The sequence below is a fragment of the Amblyomma americanum genome, unplaced genomic scaffold (genome assembly GCF_052857255.1).
Source record: "Amblyomma americanum isolate KBUSLIRL-KWMA unplaced genomic scaffold, ASM5285725v1 scaffold_430, whole genome shotgun sequence".
Taxonomy (NCBI): domain Eukaryota; kingdom Metazoa; phylum Arthropoda; class Arachnida; order Ixodida; family Ixodidae; genus Amblyomma; species Amblyomma americanum.
Genome location: NW_027526901.1, coordinates 191,473 through 215,350, shown reverse-complemented (window position 1 = coordinate 215,350; position 23,878 = coordinate 191,473). Strand labels below are relative to the sequence as shown.

Sequence of the window (23,878 nt, the reverse complement as noted above, 5' to 3'; positions counted from 1 at the left end):
TCATATCAAAGAATAAAATCATGACAGAGATAAGTTTTATACTCAATTTATTAGTACCCTTGCAATGTCATTAATTTTACCTTCCTCCATGAGTTTACAGATTTCTCCAGTGACCCTATGGATTTTGAAAGCGCAGCACCATGAACATCACCAATGTGAGTTTCTAGCGTTTGGTGTTGCTGCTGGCACATGAATCGAAATTCCTCCCTGTGTGTGTGTCTTTTACCTTTCCTTCAAGCAATTTATTTTTGGGTTCACTTTCTGCGGTTTACGGCAGTTGACATTCTTATTAAGTGAAAATAGAGCAAAAGATGAGGACAACAAGGAAAGAAAACAGGACCAGCGCTAACTCACAACTGAAGGTTTATTCACAGGAAGCAAGGAATATAAAGAGCGCAAACAAATGAGATAGCAAAGCAAACAGACGTGTAGCTACGTGAAATCGAGGAAACGAACCTCACTGTCATGCAGGCAAACCGACGGGCTGCTAATGCACAATCTAGTTTTTTTCTTTATGTGAAAAGCCTCCGTAATCTCCTTAGTTAACTGCGTTGGGTGACTGCCCGATACATCACTGTGATGAAAAGTAGGGAATCAAGATTTGCAGTCTCTACAATAATTGACTAGATTAGTAGGTTTATTAGCCTTCAATGTACTACCATTCCGATGCAAGAATTTTGCACATACGGCGGGGTATTCAAGCAAACTTGGCTGGGATAACGTCGCGGATTCGCTGTTACGTTGACGACTTCTTAATTTTTGTCGATAAAACTAACTTTACTGATGTTCTGAAAGTGTTTAAAGAAAATGCTCAAGGTCTGAAATTCACCACACAGGTCACAGCTGATAACAAGCTGCAGTTTTTAGATCTGAGCCTGCAAGTTCAACGGGACATATTTGTTGGGAATACTTGCCAAGGGCTGGCAAGCCGTTGTTGAACTACAAGTCACATCATTCTAAAACAGTTAAAACCGAAATTGTTGTTTCATCATTGTTTTCTGCTTTGTACAAATCTTGTGACCATTTGATTAATGAGAGTTTCAACGAACAGGCTAAAAGATTAAGAGAAGCAGGTTACCCGAATGATGCCATCTTGTTGGGCTGCAACAAGATAGCCAGAAAACTTAAGGCTTCAGCTGCTGTGCCTGGGTCAGACAGAGTGAAGGAAAGGAATAAGGTTGCAGTTCTCCTGTATGTACAGCGCCTTTCGCATAACCTGAAAAAAGTGGCAAACAGGTGTAAAATAGAGGTTGTCGTTTCAGCTCCTAAAATACTTAAAAGGATGTGTACTATGGTGGAAAGACAGGCTGAAAAACAAATGAATCCCAAAGTACCTGCGGAATTAAACATAAAACTAAGTATGTTCCATGCTGTGAAGGAGTTGTTTATAAAATTCCTTTTTCCTGCGAACAAGTATACATTGGCCAGACGAGTCGTATTAACATGCGCCTAACTCAGCATACTAGTACATTGGAGGCTAATAGACCTACTTATCTAGTCCATCATGGCAGAGGCTCCAAATCTTGCCTACTTTCATCACAGTGATGTATTATAGAGTCACCCAATGCAGTTAACTAGAAAGATTATGGAGGCTTTTCACATAAAGAAAAAAGTAGATTGTGCGTTAGCAGCCCGTCGGTTTGCCTGCATGACAGTGAGGTTCGTTTCCTTGATTCCACGTAGCTACACGTCTGTTTGCTTTGCTATCTTGTTTGTTTGCACTCTTTATATTCCCTGCTTCCTGTGAATAAACCTTCAGTTGTGAGTTAGCGCTGGTCCTGTCGTTTTCTTTCCTTTAGCGCTATTTTCGCTTAAGTATGCATCACCAACTCGCCCGTCTTGCCATCGTGTTGAACGGCATTCTTTTTGTTTTTGAAGTTCTAGATGACGACGAAGAGAATTATGTTTGCGCTTTGTGCACGAAGAGGGTAACCGCCTCCACGTGGTGCCAGTTGATGATATTGATGAATTTAGGCCCCAAAGCACCATGGACTTCGACAATAGGATATTGTATTCAGTGATGTGGCGGAACTCCACGAATGAAGAGAACACGGGCACGTACAGTGCTCAAGTTCTTATGCTGGAAGCGCTAAAAGCATGAAATGCTTTTAGCGCTTCCCTTGACAGCAACCTTGGGATGAGTTTGTGCCAAAGTTACCCCCTTAGTCAATTCTTCACGGTTTCTTAGTGCTCATGGTATCTGAATTAAGCTATGCAAAAACTCCTGTTTCCTCCGTGACAAGTTTCTGCAATAGTTCTGCTCTACGATGTTTCTGAAGACTGTAATAACAAACATTAAGGAATTGGACTTGCAATCTAATATGGTTCAAATTGAAGGCACAGCGCACAAAGGACAGGACTAACAAGAGGCAAACACGTTGCTGTGTTTGCAATGCAGATCTAATATGTCTTATAGGAGCAGGTGCAAATTAATCGATAATGCTTTCATTCATACAAGCATGCTAGCAAGAGATGGCATTTGTGGCAGTTGACATTTGAAAAGACTGCACTTACATCAGATCTTTCTACTACACCTGGCTTGTGCAGTTGTGGTGAGGTTTGAAATTAGTGTCCAACAGTCAGTTACTGTGTGCTTTACCTTTTTTTCTCAGTTCCACTTGACTGGTGGCATCATCATTTACGAAGGCCAAGTCGAGAAAATATTGACCAAGAAGAAGCCGACATTGGTTTGCAAAGATACTGCTCAAGCTGTGTGGAGTAATGAAGTGCTTGCCACCAAAAGCTTCAGTGGCGCAGTTGCTCCTAAGCAGTGGGCATTGGGGGAAAAACAAAAGCAACCTTTGACGCCACAGAAGGTTGAATTCATGATAGGTAAGCAGTGCGTTCCTGCATGTTGATTGTGCTCATAAAGAGACTACATGTGACTTTGTTATTTGTAGCAACAATGAAACACAGGGGCACTATAAAAGGAGTAGACATTTCTGAGGCTGTGCGGAATGTGCCTCAGATGTTGACAGAAAAAATACAGGACGTTAAGAAGGCACTGCGGAAATTTGATGTGTTGAATGCTTTCAAGAAATAAAGAAAAAGTAAAGTGTTCTGACTGAATGATGCTCTCTACACCTGCTTTTCGTACCAGTACAAGCCGAAACCAGCTACTGTGGGGATCAATGAGGACTATCTGCAGCGGGGACCAACTGAAACCAGTTGCAATGGGGAACAACTGGGAATTGTTCCATAAATCATTTTAACTGGAACCAGTTAGAGTTGGATTCCCGGTTAGATTCCCAGCTGGAAATTTTTACCAGGGTGTGTTCGAAGATCAATAAAATATAATCCGGATGGTCCATGAAACGAGAAGGCACCCCTGCAAAAAATAAAAACGTAAGGGAAATGCACGCTAACCTGACCTTTTTCAGAACTGTGCACTCTCGTCAAGCTATAGTCACTGCAGTTTCAGCAATAACAAACAGGAAGCAAATGAATTGAAAGCCCAGTCGGGATACCTAATCGAGCGTGCTCGTTGTTTGATAACAAGCCTGTGCCAGGGTTGTTAATGCGCAAACGATCTCGCAGCGTGACACAGCACTGTGGAGGCACTGAGGCGCTTACTGACTTGCTTATTCAGCTGGCTGGCAAGCGCACGAGAGTTCCGCTGAAGAAGCCATCAACTGGCATTCGCATAGTCCACTCCACTGTAGTTGTCTAAAATGGGCACAGTCCACTGCAGCAAAATATGTCGAGGCGACTGCTTTCGCAGGTGAATTGCTGTTGTCCACATAGTATGGCACATGCCCACATAGGCGGATTGGCCAAGAATTAGGGGGCACAGGGGGTTTTTGAGGTAAATAATTCCTGGAAGAAATAAAATGAATGGTAAGGATGGAAGAAGTAAACAAAAAGGAACAACGAAATGAAACGGGAAATTCATAACGCACGCAGGAGATCGAGACTGATGTTTATAGCCGAGTGAAATTATAATTGTAAGAATAAAAATAATATTGGAAAAAATTTTTAAAATTTACTGATGTTTATAGCCGAGTGAAATTATAATTGTAAGAATAAAAATAATATTAGAAAAAATTTTTAAAATTTAACAACGTGAGTTGCTCCTCAGCGGAAGGTATCCGGCATTCTCGAGCCATCGTCGTCGTTTCGGCGAACACTGTGGTCCCGCGCTACCCCAGAGAGCGGCCGTGCCACGGTGCGCACGCGTTCCCGCAGGCATACTACATTGCTTTTTACCTTTCACCCTATCTTTTAGGCTCCCTTCAACTCGCACGTGGCACTGATCTTATAGTTGCAATGAAAGAACTGCGCGATCGAGTCACGGACGGCGTAGAGCCAAAGACGCAGTCAAACGCTGACTTTGCCTCGTTCGCGCAGATCTTTGCATCTATATAAACCAACCAGCCCGACAAGTTCTACTGAAGTAATTATAATGTCCGGGGTGCTAGCAATCAGACCCGCGCAATTTCCGCTCATTTATTCATGCAGCCACTTCTGCTACGCAAGCAAATGGACAACACAGGCGTCGCACCTTGAGCTTGGCGCTACAGTTCTTTAATATATAGAGTGCAAGAACGTAGAAAATTAAAGGAGTTTTTACCTGACACAAAGTGGTCGCTGCAGACGCACGAGTTGGCTGTCACGGAGACCAATCAACATTCACATAGCACATTGCCTGCGCCCACTCTGCTATTTTGGCTTCATGCGTGAATGCCGCAGGGAATCTAAAAAAATCTTACTTTTCGTGGCTTTTTTGCTAGAATTAAAGCATCCCACTGAGGCGCATTGTTGCGGAAACCCGCCAGCGATTCCAGAAGCACGCAAAACGCAGAGTTGGCGAAAGCTTCACCGCAGCAAGCGATGCACCGATCGCGCGATGCAACCAGCCGCACCGCTCAACTGACCGACGAACCACCAAAAAAACATGGCGGTCGCGCGTTTCCCGCCAAGACCTACTGAACTAGAGACCTGCACATTTGGCACTGCTTCAGCGCGCACGTTCTAGTTCATGCTTTTTGCCGCTAGGGAAGGGCAGCTGCGGGCGGTGTGGCGCTACAACTGACATGCGAAGCAAGACAGAGTTGATTATTTTACTTTAAGGATGTAAAAGTTTTTTTCATTTGGTTACGTGTTAAGTATTTATCATTCATCCACTGTCTTAGCAAAGACTCCAGAAAGTCTCACGCATGCGTGCGCGCAAACAAATTATTCACCGCTAGGGTTTTAAGAATTAAAATGTCATATTTGCATTTTTCATTACTAGGCTTCAAAATAATAAGATAGGACAAATGAACAGAGAAGTAATAAGAGGAGAGTAATCATTTGTCGAAAGCAGAGAGTGATTATTATGATGATTACCCATATGAACAGGTCAATCGAGCGCCCTCACCGGCCAAAAAGTTAACGAAAGTTGGTGCACACAGTCTCATAGCACCCCGCCAAATGTGCAGGGCTCTAGTTGGTTAGGTCTTGCCTCCCGCAATGCACTGCGCGCGCATGCGCAGAGTGCCACAGTGAGATAGTCCTACGTGATCGACGAGACATGGTATGAGTGTTTTCCGTTTTTTCTTACTATCCTCCTGATTTATAGACTTAAGCAGGTAGGCGCGAGTCATCTATTGACACACTTTGGGTAAGCGTCCCCCGCCGCACTTGATATGTTTAAGCGGTGACTAAATTTAGGATGCTGGAGAACTGACCGCGTCATCTCGCTTCAGGCTGATGCGTCGTGGAACACGTGTTCATCCCTTTTTGTGTGTAAAAACGGGGCAGCAACCCTTAAAGGAGACGCTTCAACTAATGTTGTCACCTGACTGTCATGACGCGCCATGGGTGTGCAAACTAGTGAAACTCTCTCATTTTCTCTGGTTTCCGGGAAAGGCTCAGTATGCGCCTTGATTTGCCATGTTTTGTTCTTTTTGCATCGCTATATATTTATAGCATCCCTTCCAAGAGCTTTTCTGATTGGCATATGCCACTTTTGGCAGCGTGGTGCAAGAAGTGCGACGCATACCGACGCGGCTCTAACGGGAGGAGCATGTGAAACCGGTTCAGAAGCGAAGCTGGGTGATTTTGCCCGTCAGGTCGAGCCCCTTTCGCATCACGTTGTTTACACCACGGAGAGGTCTTTTCTGGAGTGTGAGAGCTCAGAAACCCGGGAGCTGCTAAGCAACGCTTCCTTGCAACATATAATTTGCGAAAATTTGCATTTCTGCATTCGTAGTCATGTTTTAGGGCCAAGCCAAGTATTTCATGCTCTCTTTCCGACGTTCCCACGGTGGATTTAGTGCCCTTTAAAAAACTCGCATAGACAGTGGCGCCAGCTTTCTCTCTAGTTACCTAATATTTAGAAACTCTATGGCTGGATTCGTTGATTGCGTCAAGTACGGGGTCATGTACCGGACTTTTTTGTGTGTCCTAAATCGAGGGTTGTAGGCGTGCGCATTCCAGCAGTGTGCTTGATCGTTTTCTCGGGCCCTCTGCAAAGTTTTCATGTCATGCTCGTAGCCTCCATGTACGTACTTGTCCCGAATAAGACTGGTACGCAGCACACCACTCCTAGACTCGCACAGCTGTCCGCTGCCCCTGGAGTTGTCATATAGGGGCTCATTTTCTACCGTTTTTTTCTCTTGTTGGTAAACTACTAGGGCTGGCTTCTTGCGGGCCATTCGCTGCCAACTCCACTGCTCCATACGCTGTATATGTTCGTGAATGTTCTGCCACTTTTTTGTTTGTTTGCAGTGTCCATTTGGTACTAATACAACTCAAATAGACGTGCTTAAAGACTTCACGTGCCCAGAACCCCTCCTGCATTTCGCTGAGGCAGCGTTCATAGGACAGCTTGGCCACAGCCTCCCGTGCTTCAGAGGAGGAGCAGCCCAATTCACCCTGTACTGCCTTATTCAGGACACTGCTCTGGGTGCCTAGGGCCGATTGTCTTGCCTCCCTTTGCTGTGTCTCTAGGGCCATGCGTGCCATTGCTGACAAACAGATGACGGCATTTCCAAAAGTCAAGTCCGGTACCGCCACTGCCTTCTACAGGGTTCAGGCCACTTCAAAATGGTTATATGACCACAATGCCCGTGAGCTCAAAAACGCCGGCACCTGTTCGTCTTTGTCCGAAGCCTTTTCTCGAAAACTTGTCTGTAATTTTGGTCTGTTGACAATTCTATGCCCAGGTATTTGTAGGATGACCTCCACAGGGTGTTGTCGTGTAACTGCAGGGGAGGTTTCTCTTCTGTGCTCTGGATTGAAGCGAGGGCATCTACATCCATGTAGCAAACATCTAGTAGCATTTGGACGTCAGTTACGTTGTCCACGAATAGCACAATGTCACCCATGTATGACAAAGCGGAGTTTTCATTCTGACAAAAAAATGAGTGTCGTCTGGGTTCGAGCCTTTTGGTCGGAAAACAGGCCTTGCAGAGAAGCTGACTTACAGATTTCCGCAAGTGGTCAATTGGCTTCGACCTGTTCTCATGACGTCGCAGTTGCAGTGCGCAGCAAGGGCTAGGCAGGGAAAGGAAGGAGGCAGTCCCCTTGCCTTGGGGAATGGCACTGCTATAGGTACTTTTTCCCGATCACAGGTTAGAAAAGAACGCCAGCAAAAAAAAAACACGACTTTTCAGAACCTACTCTGTTCCTTCTTCAGGTGTGGTTGCACGTGAGTTGCAGCTTGCCTTTTAAGCCCTCGTTTGGCTTCTTGCATCCCATTTCTTTTTGCTGGCACGCTTGGCAAGCATATGAAATCCCACACAAGGTCGAGCAAAAAAGAAGAGAAAAAAGCCCAAGGAAAGAGAAATGTGACCAGGCTCTATGAAAAACCTGTGCGCACGAAAACAGACAAGCAAAAGATTGGTAGCAGCATACCTGCCAACTCTTCCGAATGTTCCGTAAAATTACAAATTTGGACCTGTGTTATGAATCTTGCGTCATAGTTTATGGAAAATAAATTTTTTGCGTGAAAAACATCTCAACTTTTATACAAAAAAGAAAACCACACCGTTGCTGGGGTACTTTGTTCCTCCACAAGAGATTATCTACCATCTGTGAAATTAGCAGCAATAGCAGCTGCAGCATTGTTCAGTGAAACATCATTAATTTGACCGAGTTAAATGTTTATTCCTAGTCCTCAACCTTCCGACATTCGGATAATCCAGACTACTGCCAGAGTCCTGCCAAACGTGCAAGTAAGAGACTATGGCCTTGGGAGCTCGTTTATTCGGATGCCCAGGGGCTGGCATCAGTCAATCTGCCTCTGTCACAAGATGTGGTATCCTCTAGGGAGTGGTGAAAATTAATTTGCTACCGATTGAACACAAATGCACGTGGGAGACGCAGGCGTGATCTGGTTCTTAGAGGAGCAAGCTGTGCCTGCAAAGTAGCAAGGTGTGTGCTTGTGTGTTGCATGCGCCTGTCACTAACATGAACTGCGGCAGTAGGAGGAGGCGGTTTCATTTTCAATGAGGGTAGCTGGAGAAGAGGCTTGCATGTGCAGAGCATCCTTGTGAAAAAGGCTGATTCAGACGGGCTCCCGAAGTGGTGCCGTGTCGTGGTATCACCTGCCGGACAAAACCGATTGCCCACATATTTGTCCCCAGGCCTGAACTGCATATTACATTGCTTCCGGCGCCCCACTGACATGCGCGCAACTGCAGGTGTTTTGACGATCGGCAGGCCCCCGGCAATAAGCCCATAGTCTGAACCCATAGTTTAGTTTTCAGAGCTTCGTCGCTAGCCCGGAGTGGTGTCAGCTATTAGCTGCGCTTATCAATAAGTCAGCCAGCCGAAACTATTGGCTCTGAAACCAATGTGTGCTTCCGTTGATTCCGTCCGCGCGATATTTTCAATTGTCCAGTGCGCCAAAATTCCGCGCTCGTTAAGTGCTGTTCACTGTTTGTGCGTTTCATAGAGGGTATGCTTGCTTACATGCGATGCCATGTGTGAAGCTCCAGTGCAAACATGTCGTACACTGAAAGATGAGGCACAATGTGGCATTTTTTTTTTTAATATGCTGGCTCCCCCAGCACACTTTGTGGCAGATATGTGGTAGTGTATTGTATAGTCAAAATAGTCTGATGCCAGATGGAGCCACCTCACACTGGTTAAGTTTGGTGCGAATATCAAGTCCTTGCAGAAAATACACAACTTTCACAGCCTGTAAAATGCAAACAATAGTTTTGATGTGGATAAGAATTGAGGCTTAATGATCAGGAAAGAGAAAGGGAGGAAATGTTTTTTAGTTTTTTCAGGATTTGACAAGAAAGACTGGCATATCTAAAAGCACAATTTTTCTGGATATTTAGCTCTGGTTTGTAAGAAAATAAGAAGTATAAAATCTGGCCACAACATTTTCTCTATTTCCTGAAGAAGAAAACTCTGCCACAAACCTTATGTAAATTGAACCACGTTTAGATGTGCTATACCTTCTGAAAGTTCCTATAGACACTGGCACTGGTGAACCCTCCTGAGGATGTGACACGCTGACAGTCAGTAGGTTAGATATTTTGCACCGTAGGCATCAAACGTGACCTGTTTGCAAGAGACTTACTAGAGCTTGCTTCTTCCTCCAAAATCTAATGATTGAGGCAATTTGCATAGTGTGCTGTGCTTCTTATCACCAGCTGCTGCGGTGGCTGAGTGGTTATGGCACTCGGCTGCTGGCCCGAAAGACATGGGTTCGAGCCCGGCCGTGGCTGTAGAATTTCGATGGAGGCGAAATTCTAGAGGCCCGTATACCATGTGATGTCAGTGCAGGTTAAAGAACCCCAGGTGGCCGAAATTTCTAGAGCCCTTCACTATGGCGTCTCTCATAGCCTCAGTGTTTTTGGGACGTTAAACCCCCTAAACCCAACCTTCTAGTCACTGACAAAGGTGCTATCTTCGCATTACTTTCGGGAAGCATCATTTAAAGGTATATCTTTTAATTAGTGTGTAATATTTGGTCGGTACATATTTACTGAGAATGCGTTTGTACTAGTCTTACTTTGACAGTTACAGTTTACTGTTATTATTTTTTTTCATATCTTATTCATTGTGGTATGGTAGATATCACTGGGTGGAGAAAAGCGAGTTGGTTGCCATTTTCAAACTGTTAACTTTCTTACGATAGTTAGCAGGCTTCTACTTTTCTCAAAAACATGCATGGTTATCTAAGAATGCCTTTTGTTTCTCATGCACTGAAGTTTTCATGCAGCATAGACATGGAGGTGTGCTGCTTTGCCCAAATTATGAAATGATGATGGATAAGGTTGATTTTATAATGCAGTTTAAATGTGAGCTATATGACGAGTTCATATTACTTGGTACAAAGTTGAAGAGGGTGCGTGAGGAATTTTTGTTGTGCTGTAATATAAATAGTTGGCAAGTCTGCATTAGGATGGCAGCATTTGCAACAGATAAAACAGGGCAGAAGTGTGTCTTTCTTTTTTAATCATTTTAGCTTGTGCATCATGTTGTCAGCTTTTTTTTTTTTGCATTGTGACCAAGCAGTAGATCTTAGTTTTTACCTTTTGGGAAGTGTGCTAGAGCCACTGCTCTTCACTTCTTTACACTCAGCAATAATGCTGCAAGGCCCTTACAGAATGGTCCTCGCCAAGAGCGTGGGGAAAAATGCACCAGGTTTAACTTTCTGGTGTGAGGTGTAGAATTTATTTTTACTGTAACAATCATTCCTGTATTTTATCAGCCCTACCTGAATTTTCTGTGTAATGGCCTGGGAAAATGGAGGTGATTAAGTGACTATAGCAAGGTGGCAAATGTTTGATGAAGGCAAGGTGGAAGTGGTGTGTTATCTGTTGTTTGTGTCTTACTGCTATGTCCCTGTTGAAGGCAAAAAGAAAAGCCCAGTAGAAATTGAAACTGCAGGGGGAGGGGAGGTTGCTTTAACTGGGAATGCAGCTGAGCTTTAGGTAGAAAATGTTATTGAAGAGAGTATTTGATGTTCGCCTACATTTCAGGTAGGTTTTTGAGAAGGAAGTTTTCAGGTAGATTTTCTTAACACCTGCTTCTGTTTCTGCAATTTTCTGCGTTTTCCAGTGATCAGATTTTCTAAGCTTACCTGACTTGCGCTTTCCATTTCACCATAGGAAAAGGAAGGGGAGGCTTCTGTTAGCCACGGTGCTGCTGGGGCCGTTCAGGAGGGTAGCCATGAGGCTGCCTCTGACTCCTTGAAAAGTCCTGGCAACCTCGATTCTGATCAGGAGGAGCCACAAGAAGAACTTGAATTGCACCCTGATGCGAGTAAAGGTGACCGCAATGAAAATAGTGCAATAAATGATGACATACGATGTCTTGATAAGCTGGAGGATGATTTGGATGAAAAAGAAGAGTATTGTCTCAAAGGGGAACGGCAACAGGGCGATGGAGAGGTGAGCATTAAGACGGCATGCTTGCATGTGCTGTGTTGCACATTCTGGGCTAGAGCTGTGTGCGGGAATGTGCACTTGTCATCAGCCTAGCATATATGCAGAAGTACTAGGGCACAGAGGCAGGTGTGCCTTGTAACAGTGTCGGGTGCCCATCAAGACCTTTGGATGCAGATGAGAAGCACATTGTGAGGCTTTTAGCCGCCTATCTCTGGTTACCTATGTCAATGTGCATCAAAAGAGCAACTGTAATAGCTTTATAATATCAGTTGCATCAGTTTTTTTCATATTTTGCCTCATTTGGGTGAAACTGGAGTTCAGTTTAAAACGTCATAGAGAGAAAATTGAATGTGTGCTACAGTGGAACAGTAGTCCTTTCATGCTTGAAAAAAAAAGTTGGTACTTCCTGCTTAACATGAAGGTAGTGCCACTTTAACCTTAGAGTGTGTTGGATGAATACTCAATCATAATATGATCCATAGCACTGTATTCAACATTACAGCTTTCAGCTTAGAATGTGCTAAGGTGAAAAGACAGCCACTTGCCTGTTTGGAAGGAACTTGAGAGACTTTCATTCTCTTTGTGTTGGTGCTTTAAGACACTGTAATATGAAATTGGCACCAGTGGAAAAGGTGCCAGGCGCAAATTTTGTTTTGCCATATGTAGTTCTACTGTCCAGCAAGAAATTGCGTACTGAACATATCCTTAAAAATAATTGTAGATGGGTCAGCCGCACAAAACTGTTTGCGCCCGTCCACTGTTGTTGTTCTTGTGGAAGTCTACATATGAATATTATGTCATGTGTCATACTCCCACATTTGTGCTTAAACACTTCGTTTGAAGGAAGAAAACCAATTTCACCGAAGGCAAAGTTTGTTACCTTCAGAGTTTTGTTTGGCACATCCAATGATGCATGGCAAGGTGTGGTTGATGGCAATAGGAATTTGATATTGTACCGTCTGTGATGTCACTCTGAGCTTCTCCATGCTCTTTCGATGATGTTAGGAGAAGAAATTTAATCGTTCATTACATCTGTTTTCAGTAGGGGTGTGCGAATATTGAAATTTTCTTATAAGAATCGAACTCGAATATAAAGAAAAAATGGCTTCGATTATCAAATATCTGTTCAGTAAAAAAAAAAAATTTCAGAAAATGATGAGCAAGCAAACGTGGTTGCCCTTATTTTTTCCAAAATAGTGTATGATCTTTGCAACTAAAATAAACAAAAATAGACTGCCTCAGTACCATATAAAAACATGATGTGCACAGAAATGTATACTACTTGATTAGATGGCATAACAGTACCCAAACTATAATGATGTCATGCAAAACAAAATTCATAAAACGACAAGACTGGCAACAAAAAATAACGACTATTAAACTTCATTCTATTGGAGTTCAAAGGACTGGAAGAAGTGTCTGGTTCATCCGAAGGCCTCTGTTAATAAAATTGCCCGCCCCCCCCCCCCCCCCCCCAGAAAAAGAAATGCTGCCGAAAATTCTGAAGATGCAATGAGGCCTAATGAGGTGGCTCCATCGCGCTAACACCTGTAAGCCCGTGACGAGCCACCCATTTTGGAGTGCTGGAAGAACAACACAAATGCAAGCAAGGGACCGGGGAACACACAATGGCGTCGGAGTTGCGAGGCGGTTTCTAAAAAATAAAAAAAAAATAAGCCGCGCGGAGCTGGGATTAGACTATCGGCGAATGCGCGGGCCGATATTTGAAGTTGCCGCGGGGCAGCGGGGAAGCTCAGAAACCGAAACTACGCAGCCAGGCTATTTTTTTGCCCTAGCTACAGAGGCCTTCCATTTGTTGCCACGAATGCCATTACGCCCGCTAAAGAGGTGTGCGGGTTACAATGCACCATGCAATAGGCGAGATTTTGACAGGATCGCTTGCCCTATTGTGATTACTCGACGCGCCCCTTCAGGAGGCTCCCGCGGCATTCCGCAAGTAGGCTTTCTCGCATAGCGTAGTTTACAAAATGGGATGGCGGAAGTCACGCTCGGAGAGTTATGAAGGTGACAGGACGCATTTTTCGGATCTGGGAATTAAATATGTAACTTATTACCGAAGGATTAAAAAGATCGAAAGCGATTTCGCGTTGCGATTATTCGAAGCGGGCCGTCTGCCATCTTGTTCGCAGCACGGGCGAAATGTGGGAAAGCCCACTTGGGGAAATTATCACGAGGTGAAGCCTTGCGGCGTCGGGATGCGGTCGGTCCGCATGATAAACGGCGGAGAAGGAGCGGATAGGACCTCTGTATTGTTTTCCTGGAATTTTTAACTCGATTATCGGCTAATTTGCCGAGATATTGTGGTTTTGCCACGGTCGAATTTATGAAAGTGTGCGCAGTATACGATCGCTGGCGAGCATTCGGGAATTTTCGAATATTCGGAAATTCATGAATATCAGTTTTCGAATACGAATCGAATATCAAACATTCGATTTGTATTCGAAATTTCGAATATTCGCACAATCCTAGTTTTCAGATGCTAACTCTAAAAAACTTGGCATGCTTTACCTGCAGCCTGTATATATTTGAATTCTTAAATATCGCTGTATTCTCAAAAAGTGGGGAAGTTGCCCTTTGATGCCATTTTCACTTATCTGATTCTTAAAGTTTTTTTGATTACTGTTGTGCATTGTATACACTTGATTCTTTTCAGGAAACTTCCGATCCTTCTGGCCTCCAGGTCAAAGTGTTGGACTGCGATGAAGACAAGCGTAACCCTCAATACATCCCCAAAAAAGGGGAATTTTACCAGCATGATGACAGGCTAGCAAGTGATGGGGATAAGCCTGAAATCCCAGAAGAAAAAAATGAAGATGCCAGGTGAGTATTGTATTCCAGTTAGCTTTGGCACAGCTATCTCATCTTGTATAATTGTGTTATTGGCATGTGGTACATTAGAATTTTTTCAAGGCTGAATTGAAGTGTTGGAAGTACTTTTGTCATCCTTAACTAGTTTAGGTGGTTCAGTGCCTTTTGAGTGTTAATTTTGCATATTTCCGCTCGAGCATAAAGTAGGACATTCATGTGCTCTTGTATGTCACAAAGCTGCAATCCCTTATTGTGATATCTTTGCAAGGACTATACCATCTGCTCCAAGCTAGTGTAAGCCGGTGCAGCTGCAGCTACAGCTGGCCTGATTGCACATGGAGGCTTATCGCTTGCTGCTGATGCAGTCGCATCAGATTTACAATAAAACCTCTATAATTAGAGCTTAGTTGGTTTGAAATCTAGGATAATTTGAGAAATTTGTACAATCCCATAAATTCTGATAATTCAAACCGGTGGCCTCCATTAGGCCACTTAATTTGAATATCTTGTGTGTTCTCTGGGAATGCCCGATCCCGTATTGGTCGCAAACTTGGTGAAGCGATGGTTCTTAAGAGCCGCAAGGGGGTGCCACATAGTGATGCAGATGTGCAATAGGTGAAGTGCCCCAGATCAAGTATTCCGAGCACAAAAACCGGCCCATGATCTGGTTTGCAGACTGCTGAGGTGCACATCCTTGCAAAAGAAAAGACGTGCTTCACTGCAGTCATGCAGGGGATACCACTTTCAGTGTCATATGCTCTCTGCTTTGTCAAGGCATGACCGGACTGGAGGAGCGATGCACTCGCTCATCGCTTCTCTCCAGCCTGGCTGTGGTCAAGGCAGTGTCTAGTAAGAGTGCTGGCATCAAAGCAGTGTCAGTGTATGTCCCATGACGCGACCATTCTTGCTGTATGCCCACGATGGATTCACTGCGTGAATACTGACCTGTGCCGTTTCTTTGTGTGATGTGCCTTGGTTAGAGGTCTGATTGAAGGTATCTCGCTCCTGCAACAAAATTTTTTGCCTGAGTTCTATTTTATATTTGTGCTATTCTAATTCAAATATTTTTCATGGCTCCAATGACTTGGAATTATGAGGTTTTATTGTACTTTCTTTTAGTAGAAGGTACCCCGTTTTTTTAGCCTCTATAATGCAAGAAAAGTACAAAACTGGTAGTTGGGTGCACATGTTGACAGGCTTAAAATACTTGGAATTTGGCATTTATCCTCAATGAGCGATTGGGTGCTTCATGTTTCAAAATGTTGCGTGAAAGTAGTAATATTGAAGGGGAGTGCAGCTTAAGTGTGTGGTAAACCAACTCGGGATGTGAGAGTTTTGCTGTAGGGAATGCTCTGTTGTACATTTCTCACAGAACTACTGGTGGGCATTGTGTAGAAGATTAAGTGCCTTTCTTTTCTCTGGTAGGGGCTCACGATGGCAGAAGAAACTATGGCGTGATGACAGTGTTTGGGTACACGACAAGTACCATGAAGAAGAACAAGGACCTAAAACAAGTGAGGAACTAGTGAGCACCTATGGTTATGATATTCGAACCGAACCTATGCCTCCTCGAGGTCGGAGACGCGAACGTTATGGCCGTGGCCCCAACAAGTATCAACGAAACTGGGAGGATGAAGAGGCTTATACCCCACGGTCAGGCTCAGGACGTGGTAGAGGCATGCGTGGTGGCCGCAGACCAAGAGGTGGTGGCCAGGATGGGAACCCTCCTTTCCATGTCAAAGATTTTCCTGAATTAAACGTCAAGCGTTCAGTGTCTGAGAGTTCAACCACTCTACATCAAGACCAGGCAGTGGTCAAGGTGCCGACCAAACCTGCGTGTTTCAACCGCCCTGACCGTGGAACACGAGACAACCACAGTCCTCAGCACAGAGAATGGGAACACGTAGCCAAGAGCTCGGGAACGGCCCGCCGTGGTTGGGGAAAGTGCCCTCCTCAGCCACCCGGGAGGCTGACAGATACTTCATCGAAACAGCATGAAGATGAAGTAAAGGAAAACAAGTCTTCAGATCGTCATGCCAGCAAGCCTGCGCCACAGTCGCCATTGAAGACTGCTGAATCTTCCCACCGTCCACCTTCTGTTGGCAGATCTCGGGCTGCACGACATATGCTTATGGAACAAGAACGAAGCAGGAGCAATGCAAACTTGCACGAGAAAACTGCTCCGAAAGTTGAGCTTCCGGATGGGGGTGAGGAGCATGCCTGTTTGTCTTTGTTGTGTGAAGTTACCCAGAAGGTGTAGTCAACAAGTTCTTGAATCTAAACTGACGACATTTTTTGCTGAATGCATGTATATTTGAAGGGTGACCCATAGCAAAAAGGTTGAACAAGTTTCTTACTTGAGATAAACGTTACCAAACACTATGCAATTTAAAGACAGACAGCTGTGTGCATTTTTGGTTTGTAGTGAAAATCTGGTGTTTTGCTCTTTTTGGCTATGTTGATATATGTTTGGTAGCTAAAGACTTAGGATTTGAGCAGATTAAAACTAGACTTAGAAGGACGCTATAATCACCGGCCGTTTGAAAGTGAATGAAGGTGTAGCCTTGCCTTAGAGATGACCGTATGAAAACTGGGCTTTTCTTCACTGCTGTTTGGTTGTGAAAACAGGTAGTGGTGGTGGTGCCTCTGTTATTCTTTTTTTTCTTTTCTAGCTTATAAAAGCTCCGTTTTCGGAGCAAGTAGCCCCTTTTTCATTAGATTGCGGTACTCTGTCGACACTGGCCAACTTCAATTTGTCCTGTGTCCCCTGTGGGAAGCTAGAAATGCATGTACTAGTTACCATACATTGTACAGTAGAACCCCTGTATAGCAAAGTAGCTCGGTTCAGCAAAAATCTTTACTATGTCGGGGTCTTTATTATATCAATTTTTGGTCAAGCCGTGGCTCTGACTATGCTCTCTGGCTACTTACTAAGCACGAAGTTTATAAAAGAAACACTTAGGAATACCTTACGTCTTGCTCTTATTGTCCCTTTATGCGGTAATTATTTATTTTCAGTTATCGTATGTTATCCCATTTTCTACTTTGTTTGCTTGTTGTGAAAGTACTGCATTTGCACGAATACAGGGTGGCTACAGATATAATTCCAGTTTGATTCCAAAGCTTTGCATGATCAAGGCATCGTCCTCCGTGGCCTCAGTGTCATTTAAGAGATAGTAAAGAAACCCGCGCGACACATTGAAGCGCGGCAAAACCGCCTACACAGTGCCACCGCTTCCCTGTGCTTGGCGCTACCGTGCTACGAATGCACGCCCTTTTCTAGACTTCCCTGAACTTTTACTGGCTTACCTTTCTTAGCGACTCGCGTCGCCTTCTTTCTACGTTCTTAGCCAGCTTTACTTTTTCCATGTGCGCCGCGCGCTTTGCCTCACGTCCCCAAGGTTTTAGAAAAGTTGGCTTCTTCTCACGAGTTTTCAGCTCAATGGTGAAGCCACCTCAAAGAGCGCAGTTATATTGTATTTTGGTTACCTATAGCCCTCCTTCACATCGAGACGTCACGAAGATGCGGTGGCGCTGATGTCAGCCGCGACTTTCGCATGGTAGGCAAAACAGGTTCCGCCTGCCCGTGCCTACCGCAGCTGATGCAGCTACCGGCGGCTGCATCATGCCTGAGCACTGCAGAAGCAGCATGCATTGATAGCTACATCACTGTTCGATCCACATAGTAGCATAAAAGGAAATTTCAAATTAGCTCCGATAGACTTCTCGCGATAAAAACCGCATTAGTAAACTGGCTAACGGGTAATGGGCCGAGGTACTAAAGCCCGAAGTCTGGGATTCGATCGGCACTGCCACTCAATGTACTTAATAGCAAGTAAGTTACAGCGTTCATTCACCTGAACATCAGCATAGTACGCTTATAACTGCGCAAGGAAAAAAAGCACGTATGTAGCTGCACACGCATTTATCACCTTGAGCCGGTGTTCATGGGGCCCCCGCCGGCAGGTTTACTCGCCCCCAAGGAATGCGTTCTTTTGTTAATAGCACAGCATGTTTTAATGGCACGTTTTATGGCATTTGATATTTAATAGTAAGTGTTTCTTAATATGACAGACGTAATTATTTGACTCGAGCAGAAAGAAGTCTGGTAAGTTCATGCGCGGTCACGGTGGCTTGCTTAGAATAGCGTACCTTAAGTGTGCTAAAAGCCACATGCTTTTTCATTGCATCATGCATGTGTCATGTTTCATGATGCAGTTCATGACCGCGAAGCTTGTTTGGAAAGAAGCAGATGCAGGCGTGCTACTAACAGACGTGTCGAGATTGAGAGGGGGCGCGGCATGAAAAGTATTTTCGTTATTTATGCACGCGATATGAGACTAAATTTGGTGCAAATATGAAATTGCTACACTAGTTTCGGTAATGCCTTTTATTTTTAGCTATACCTGGTGCAGTCCTTGGGTAATTATAATTAACACCCTCGTCAAGTCACCCCAAGATCTTAAATAATTGAGTAGAAAGTGTGCAAATTTTTTTATGCCAGCATGTTCACAAAGCCCTGTTCTATATGATGATGCTGTTAGTTCTTTCTTTAGATGATCATGTACTTATGCATGTCATGTTACATGAAAACATTTCTTAAAAAAATAGCTAACATAATACCGCACGTATAGGAAAAAAATTAGAGAGATTTATTACAATCCTCAATGTCTTAGCAATCGTTTGCAATACGATCACTCTATTTTCATACGTTACAAAATTACGAAGGTGTGAGGGATGCCAATCGCAGCAAATATGAAAGGTCAGAACATGAACCTTAAAGTTTATTTCCTCGTTTTTGGCCTCTTCGCTTGCACTTTGGTCAAAGAAATGCGACACTGAACTCAAAGAAAGCCTCAAAGAAATCAATGAAATTAACCTGACATTTTTCGATGACCACACATCTAAAAAGCGTAGTTTATAACATTCTACTGAATATTTTGCTATAATTTTTCGCCATGAAACAGAAAACTTCAGAGCTAGCAAAGAAAACACTTCCAGAAATAAAAAATTTTCACCAAATCGACCAGTTTAACAAGGGGAGAAGTCGACCTGGCTGGCCGCGTGATCTTGCGGCTAAAAACAGCGCTTACGCAAGACAGGAGATCGGGGAAACAACGTCGTCCCCACTTTATGCATGGCGCGACAGGTGTGTCAGCAGACGGTGAGCGCATGTTGGCTGCACTGAAAGAATGCCAACGCTTCCCCTCACTACTGTCCGGAGGTAAAATCATTCTGGCAAGTGCAGAGTGTCAACAACATATTTTATTCAATCCCTAGCCTAGAAATCAATGGCTGAAACGCTTTCTGTTTACTACTAACCATATGTACAATACACGGTGACGAACTATTTCTCTAAATACGCCACACGTGACAAACGCGAGCTGTGTACTTCGAAAAATTACTATGTTAAAAGCATCAACCATTGCTGTGATTCACAGAAACTGAAAACGTGCCTACAAGCCTTGAAAACCTGCACTCAACACCTCTCCGCAATGCCACTCCCTAACTTTTGCCTACCACGAGCCCGTTAGTGACTGCAGCGCCACCTCGTTTGTTTGCAAACATGAAGGAGCTCTATAGACCTCACGATCCTAGACTTCGCTCGTGCCACGACGTCATCATTCCGCGTGAAATACATCGCCACGGCCAGAAGCTCTTTACTATAGTTGTTTCTTTGAAAAAAAATCTTTACTATGACCGAAAAAAATGTGCAGTCATATATGGAACGCGAAATGGGACCACCGCTTCACTGTACTGTAAGTTTTTTCTGTAACTGAGTTTACTATAGCGGGGTTCTGCTGTATATGTATTATTCATATTCGTCTATTCTGTTGAGCAGGGTTTGTCTAACTGAAGAATTTGAAATTGAATTGCTAATTTTGACAACTAGGATCATTTTTTACCTATAAAAGCAGAAAGCACAGCAGTTTTTTTTTTGTGCTCAGCTTTATTGGTAGTTCAAGCGATATTAAGGGGCAACATCCGAAGTTTTTGAATATATTGAGTGGATAGTCCCCTCCCTCTGCCACAACAAATCGTTTTTTAATATACAGAGAGGAACGATTTTAAAACGGGAAACCGAAACGTGGTCTGTGGCCAGAGACAATGCTCGGCGTGACACAGTGATTTCGTCAGAGACATTATTAGAAAAATACTCTTATGCACATTGAATTGCTGAAGTAGACACTGAAAATGATGCTTCCCTTCATAAATAGCCCGAGACGATCTTACAGAAGCCTTGAAATATTGTTAGTGAAACAGGGAGCGGGCATTAACGTGCAGGGAATGTTTGTGATGTAAAAATGCAGTGTTGCCCATAAATATCTCTTAACTGAGGCCATGGAAATGGCAGACTTCAAAATATATCTGTGCTGGCAAGAAATGTTGCATGGTTGCCAAACGTGGTAGAAGTAATCAGGAACAGGAGGGGAAAACCTGCAGTATAAGTTTCATAAGAATATGTTAACCTCGGAAAACTCCTGGAGCTGCTGATGGTGTCATTACGTACATATGTTTTCTTGATTGTTATAAACCTTGTCAGTGCAGCACTCTTTTGCACAACTTGCAAAGTTGTGTTCTTATCAGGTTTTAATGCCACGTTTAAGGTGGTGCAGCAGGCTTGACCAGGAACTCTGCAGCTACGGTAGCCCCAAGAGGAGGTCTGATTGGAGGTACTGAAGTGGCAGGAAAGCCAAGGCGCTACTCTTCACTGCGTCATCAGCCACTTTCAGAGGTATGGTCTTAGTAGGTAGAAAATGGGCAGAATTTTTTTGTTGTTGCTTCTTACTCTGCTGCAACTAAGTTCACAGAAAGGAACAGTTTTTAACAGGCAGCCAAAATATTGTGGGCACATTATTATTGCTGCCACCTGTTCTTTTTTATGTTCACTTTCTGCATTCCTTGGGTTTTTACTGAATCGTTTGTCTTGTTTGCTTATGCCAATGATTTGTGAACCGAAATTGTATTCTGTAGCTCATTGCTCCTGACGTAGAGGTTTGCGTGCCTTTTTCAAGTTCTTGAAGCTGTTTTTTCAATTTTTTTTACTTTTCATGTCTGAATTCAATATGCCAAGAAACATGTGCTTTGAGTCAAGCTCAGTTGACTCCCTTCAAGATGAACCTGATGCAAAGCCTGCTGAGCTTATGAAATCTGTTTAATGACCAAAATGTAAGGTCATATAAGAGTAAATAAGCACTGTTTGTAAACTAGGAATTAGACAAAACTTTTGATCAGATGGCTTTAACATGCAATCTATTTATTGAGCAGCCTGAAAGAAAAATATTTTAAACCCGACGTAGCAATTGCAGTCAACCTTTTAGCTGTCAGAGCTTTAGCTGTTTGGTGGCATTTTCTGTTTTGGCACTCAGAACATTTCTACATGTGCACACCGAAATCAAGAAAAACATATCATTGCAGCCTGTGTGCTGTCAGCCATGGGGGAAACATTGTACAGGTTGCGCTGGAGAGAGCAAAGCACACTGTTCAGTTCATGGCTGCATGCTTAGAATGCCGAGCAATTAAGATTTGTTGGCATTTTTGCGTTCTGAAAATGTTTTGTGGACAACTATACATTCTTTGTTCAGGATTTCAAGAGAACAATGTGGCTAATTACATGTCACGTGGTATCAGATGGAAGGGCATTCGTAATTATGCTGTCAGTCTTTTTTTTAATGTCGTGGCTGTCTGTTGCATTGCCGTTCCTTACACTCACTTCGGCACAATGACTCCACCTAATCAACCACTTGGAGTTGTGGAGCACTGGCAGAGGAATGCAAGGTTGCATTAGACTTCGCTGAATTTAAGTTGCAAGGAAGGCTTTTTTTTACATTGGGTCTTTGGGAAATCCAGCTATGGTCCCAAACTGCTTAGCTTAACTCTTTCGGGACGTGAACAGGCCATTCTCAGCGGCCTTGAAAAAATTCATTTATTAAAAACTGTTGTCAAAACCCTAGTATGACATATACCAAAATATAGGTCTATAAATTCTCTTTCATACAAAAAAAACTATTTTACTTTTAGATGTTCGAGTGTGAACTTCTAGAGCAAAAAAATGAAGCAAGTTGAAAAAGAAGGAATATAAAAATAAGAAACGATAATAAAAACATTAAACCGTACAAAATTGTGGCACAATGCCTATTTTCAAGCGAAAGTGAAGGCATTTCCAGGCGTATTCCATCAACTATCGGCACTCCCATTAGCACTGAGTGCACAGTTAAATCTAAAAAGAAAAATCCTTCTAATCAAGCGTGGAGAATTGCAAACATGCTGTAGCATCCCTGATATCTATTTGGTCTTGCCTATGCCCAAGCAACCACAGATATCCACTGGACAGCCAACAGAGGTCCGTTTCGGATGTTCCGGACTTCTGCTGAACATCCGCAAACAGCCGGTGGACGTCCGTCGGCCGTCCGATGGGAGTCCAAAGGTATACGTTTGTCTCACCGTCAGGCGTCCGCTGCCGGATCTTTCTCGGATATTTGCTTATATGGTGCATTCATGCTTTCTTCACTCCAGTGAGGAAATAAAATGGAAAACAGTTTAAAGTACATCAGGTATATTTTATTGCCGTTGATGTACATAAGCAGAGGAATGGCTTATATTCGCAAAATATCTGACTTCAGGTATGATGAGCTTGGAAAGCACATCCATAATCTCCCCACCCACAGATTTTCTGAAAAGACAAAGCAAAAAACATCAGTCTTGTCAAACCCGTGCAAAAATGCAGTAGCCTAATGAAACATCAACCAATTAACAGAATTGTTTACAGAGCACTCCTATTACCAATCAAGTCTCAAGCAAGCATTCTACATAAAAATTTATAGCCTTTAAATGAATGTAGAAAGAATAAGTATACTGGCAATAAAATTTAGATGTGTAGTATACCTTTTATATCATGCATGTTTTCTTACTGATACTGCTATCACTAGACAATGACACCGTTTTACCAGACACTCTTTTACCAAAGGAAGCTGAATGGCACTTCATGTACTGAATGTCAATTGTTTCAAATCCAATGTGACAGGAGTACAAATGTATTTATGTATTCAACAAGTCTCTGGGCACAGCCAGTGCCAACAATGTGATCTTCACGTCGCCGTGGAAAAGCAGGTCACACAGGAAATAGTGAAATAGCACTCATTTTTCAACACATAAAGCATGACATGAAAAGTAGTAGATGAATGAGGTATAAAAAACTGTGAAACTGACTATGATGAAAAGATTTTGAGCAAAAAGTGCACCTAAATCAGATTATCTATGGCGATGGTAGAAAGTGAACTGGCACAGTATATCACACATTTTGTGCGGAAAGAATAGGTGGTGTTTGCGGCTAACAAAGAAGCCATCGCCTCGTGCTTTCAACCCGTCTCTTACGAACGAATGCTGTATGCTATATGATCCTGCTGCATTGCCAAAAAATAATTTTCAAGCAGTGTTCTACTCACCTTCATTGGCAACCACCTATGGCATTCACACTAAGCCTTTTTTCATCCAAAGTCGGTGCAATACGGCATTCCAGCGTTCCAAAAGAGCTTCAGGCACTTCCTGCGTCTTTCGAATTGCTCAAGTGCCACACCACTTTTGTCCGCAGACCAAACAAAACCACACTTTGGTAATAACAAAGATCTAAAGCAGCACCACACTTCCAAACAAAATGACAACGGCGCCGCAATGTTGACTGTTGGATTGGATTGAGCTGACTGCAAACTGAC

General features: G+C 43.4%; 1 protein-coding gene and 1 long non-coding RNA gene across 4 annotated transcripts in view; one reads left to right on the top strand and one right to left on the bottom strand.

Moving 5' to 3' along the window:
- Window positions 1-2,423: 2,423 nt before the first annotated feature.
- On the bottom strand, window positions 2,424-5,018 carry LOC144112624 (uncharacterized). 3 transcript variants are annotated; one of them, XR_013310345.1, is made up of 4 exons: window positions 4,571-5,018; window positions 3,468-3,816; window positions 3,267-3,328; window positions 2,424-2,763 (listed from the first exon to the last, which is right to left on the bottom strand). It is a non-coding gene; the product is annotated as an uncharacterized LOC144112624 (long non-coding RNA). The 3 variants fall into 3 exon arrangements; XR_013310343.1 differs by having other exon boundaries at window positions 2,424-3,328; window positions 4,571-5,015; XR_013310344.1 differs by having other exon boundaries at window positions 2,424-3,328; window positions 3,574-3,816; window positions 4,571-5,007.
- Window positions 5,019-5,442: 424 nt separating this feature from the next.
- The window catches only part of LOC144112623 (uncharacterized), a 42,363-nt gene continuing 23,927 nt past the window's right edge, over window positions 5,443-23,878 (top strand). Inside the window, exons 1-7 of the mRNA XM_077645421.1 lie at window positions 5,443-5,515; window positions 11,058-11,339; window positions 14,011-14,177; window positions 15,591-16,372; window positions 16,838-16,889; window positions 19,764-19,924; window positions 20,774-20,901. Coding sequence (XP_077501547.1) covers window positions 5,513-5,515; window positions 11,058-11,339; window positions 14,011-14,177; window positions 15,591-16,372; window positions 16,838-16,889; window positions 19,764-19,924; window positions 20,774-20,901 — 1,575 coding nt within the window. The 5' untranslated portion in view covers window positions 5,443-5,512. The remainder of the gene's footprint in view (window positions 5,516-11,057; window positions 11,340-14,010; window positions 14,178-15,590; window positions 16,373-16,837; window positions 16,890-19,763; window positions 19,925-20,773; window positions 20,902-23,878) is intronic.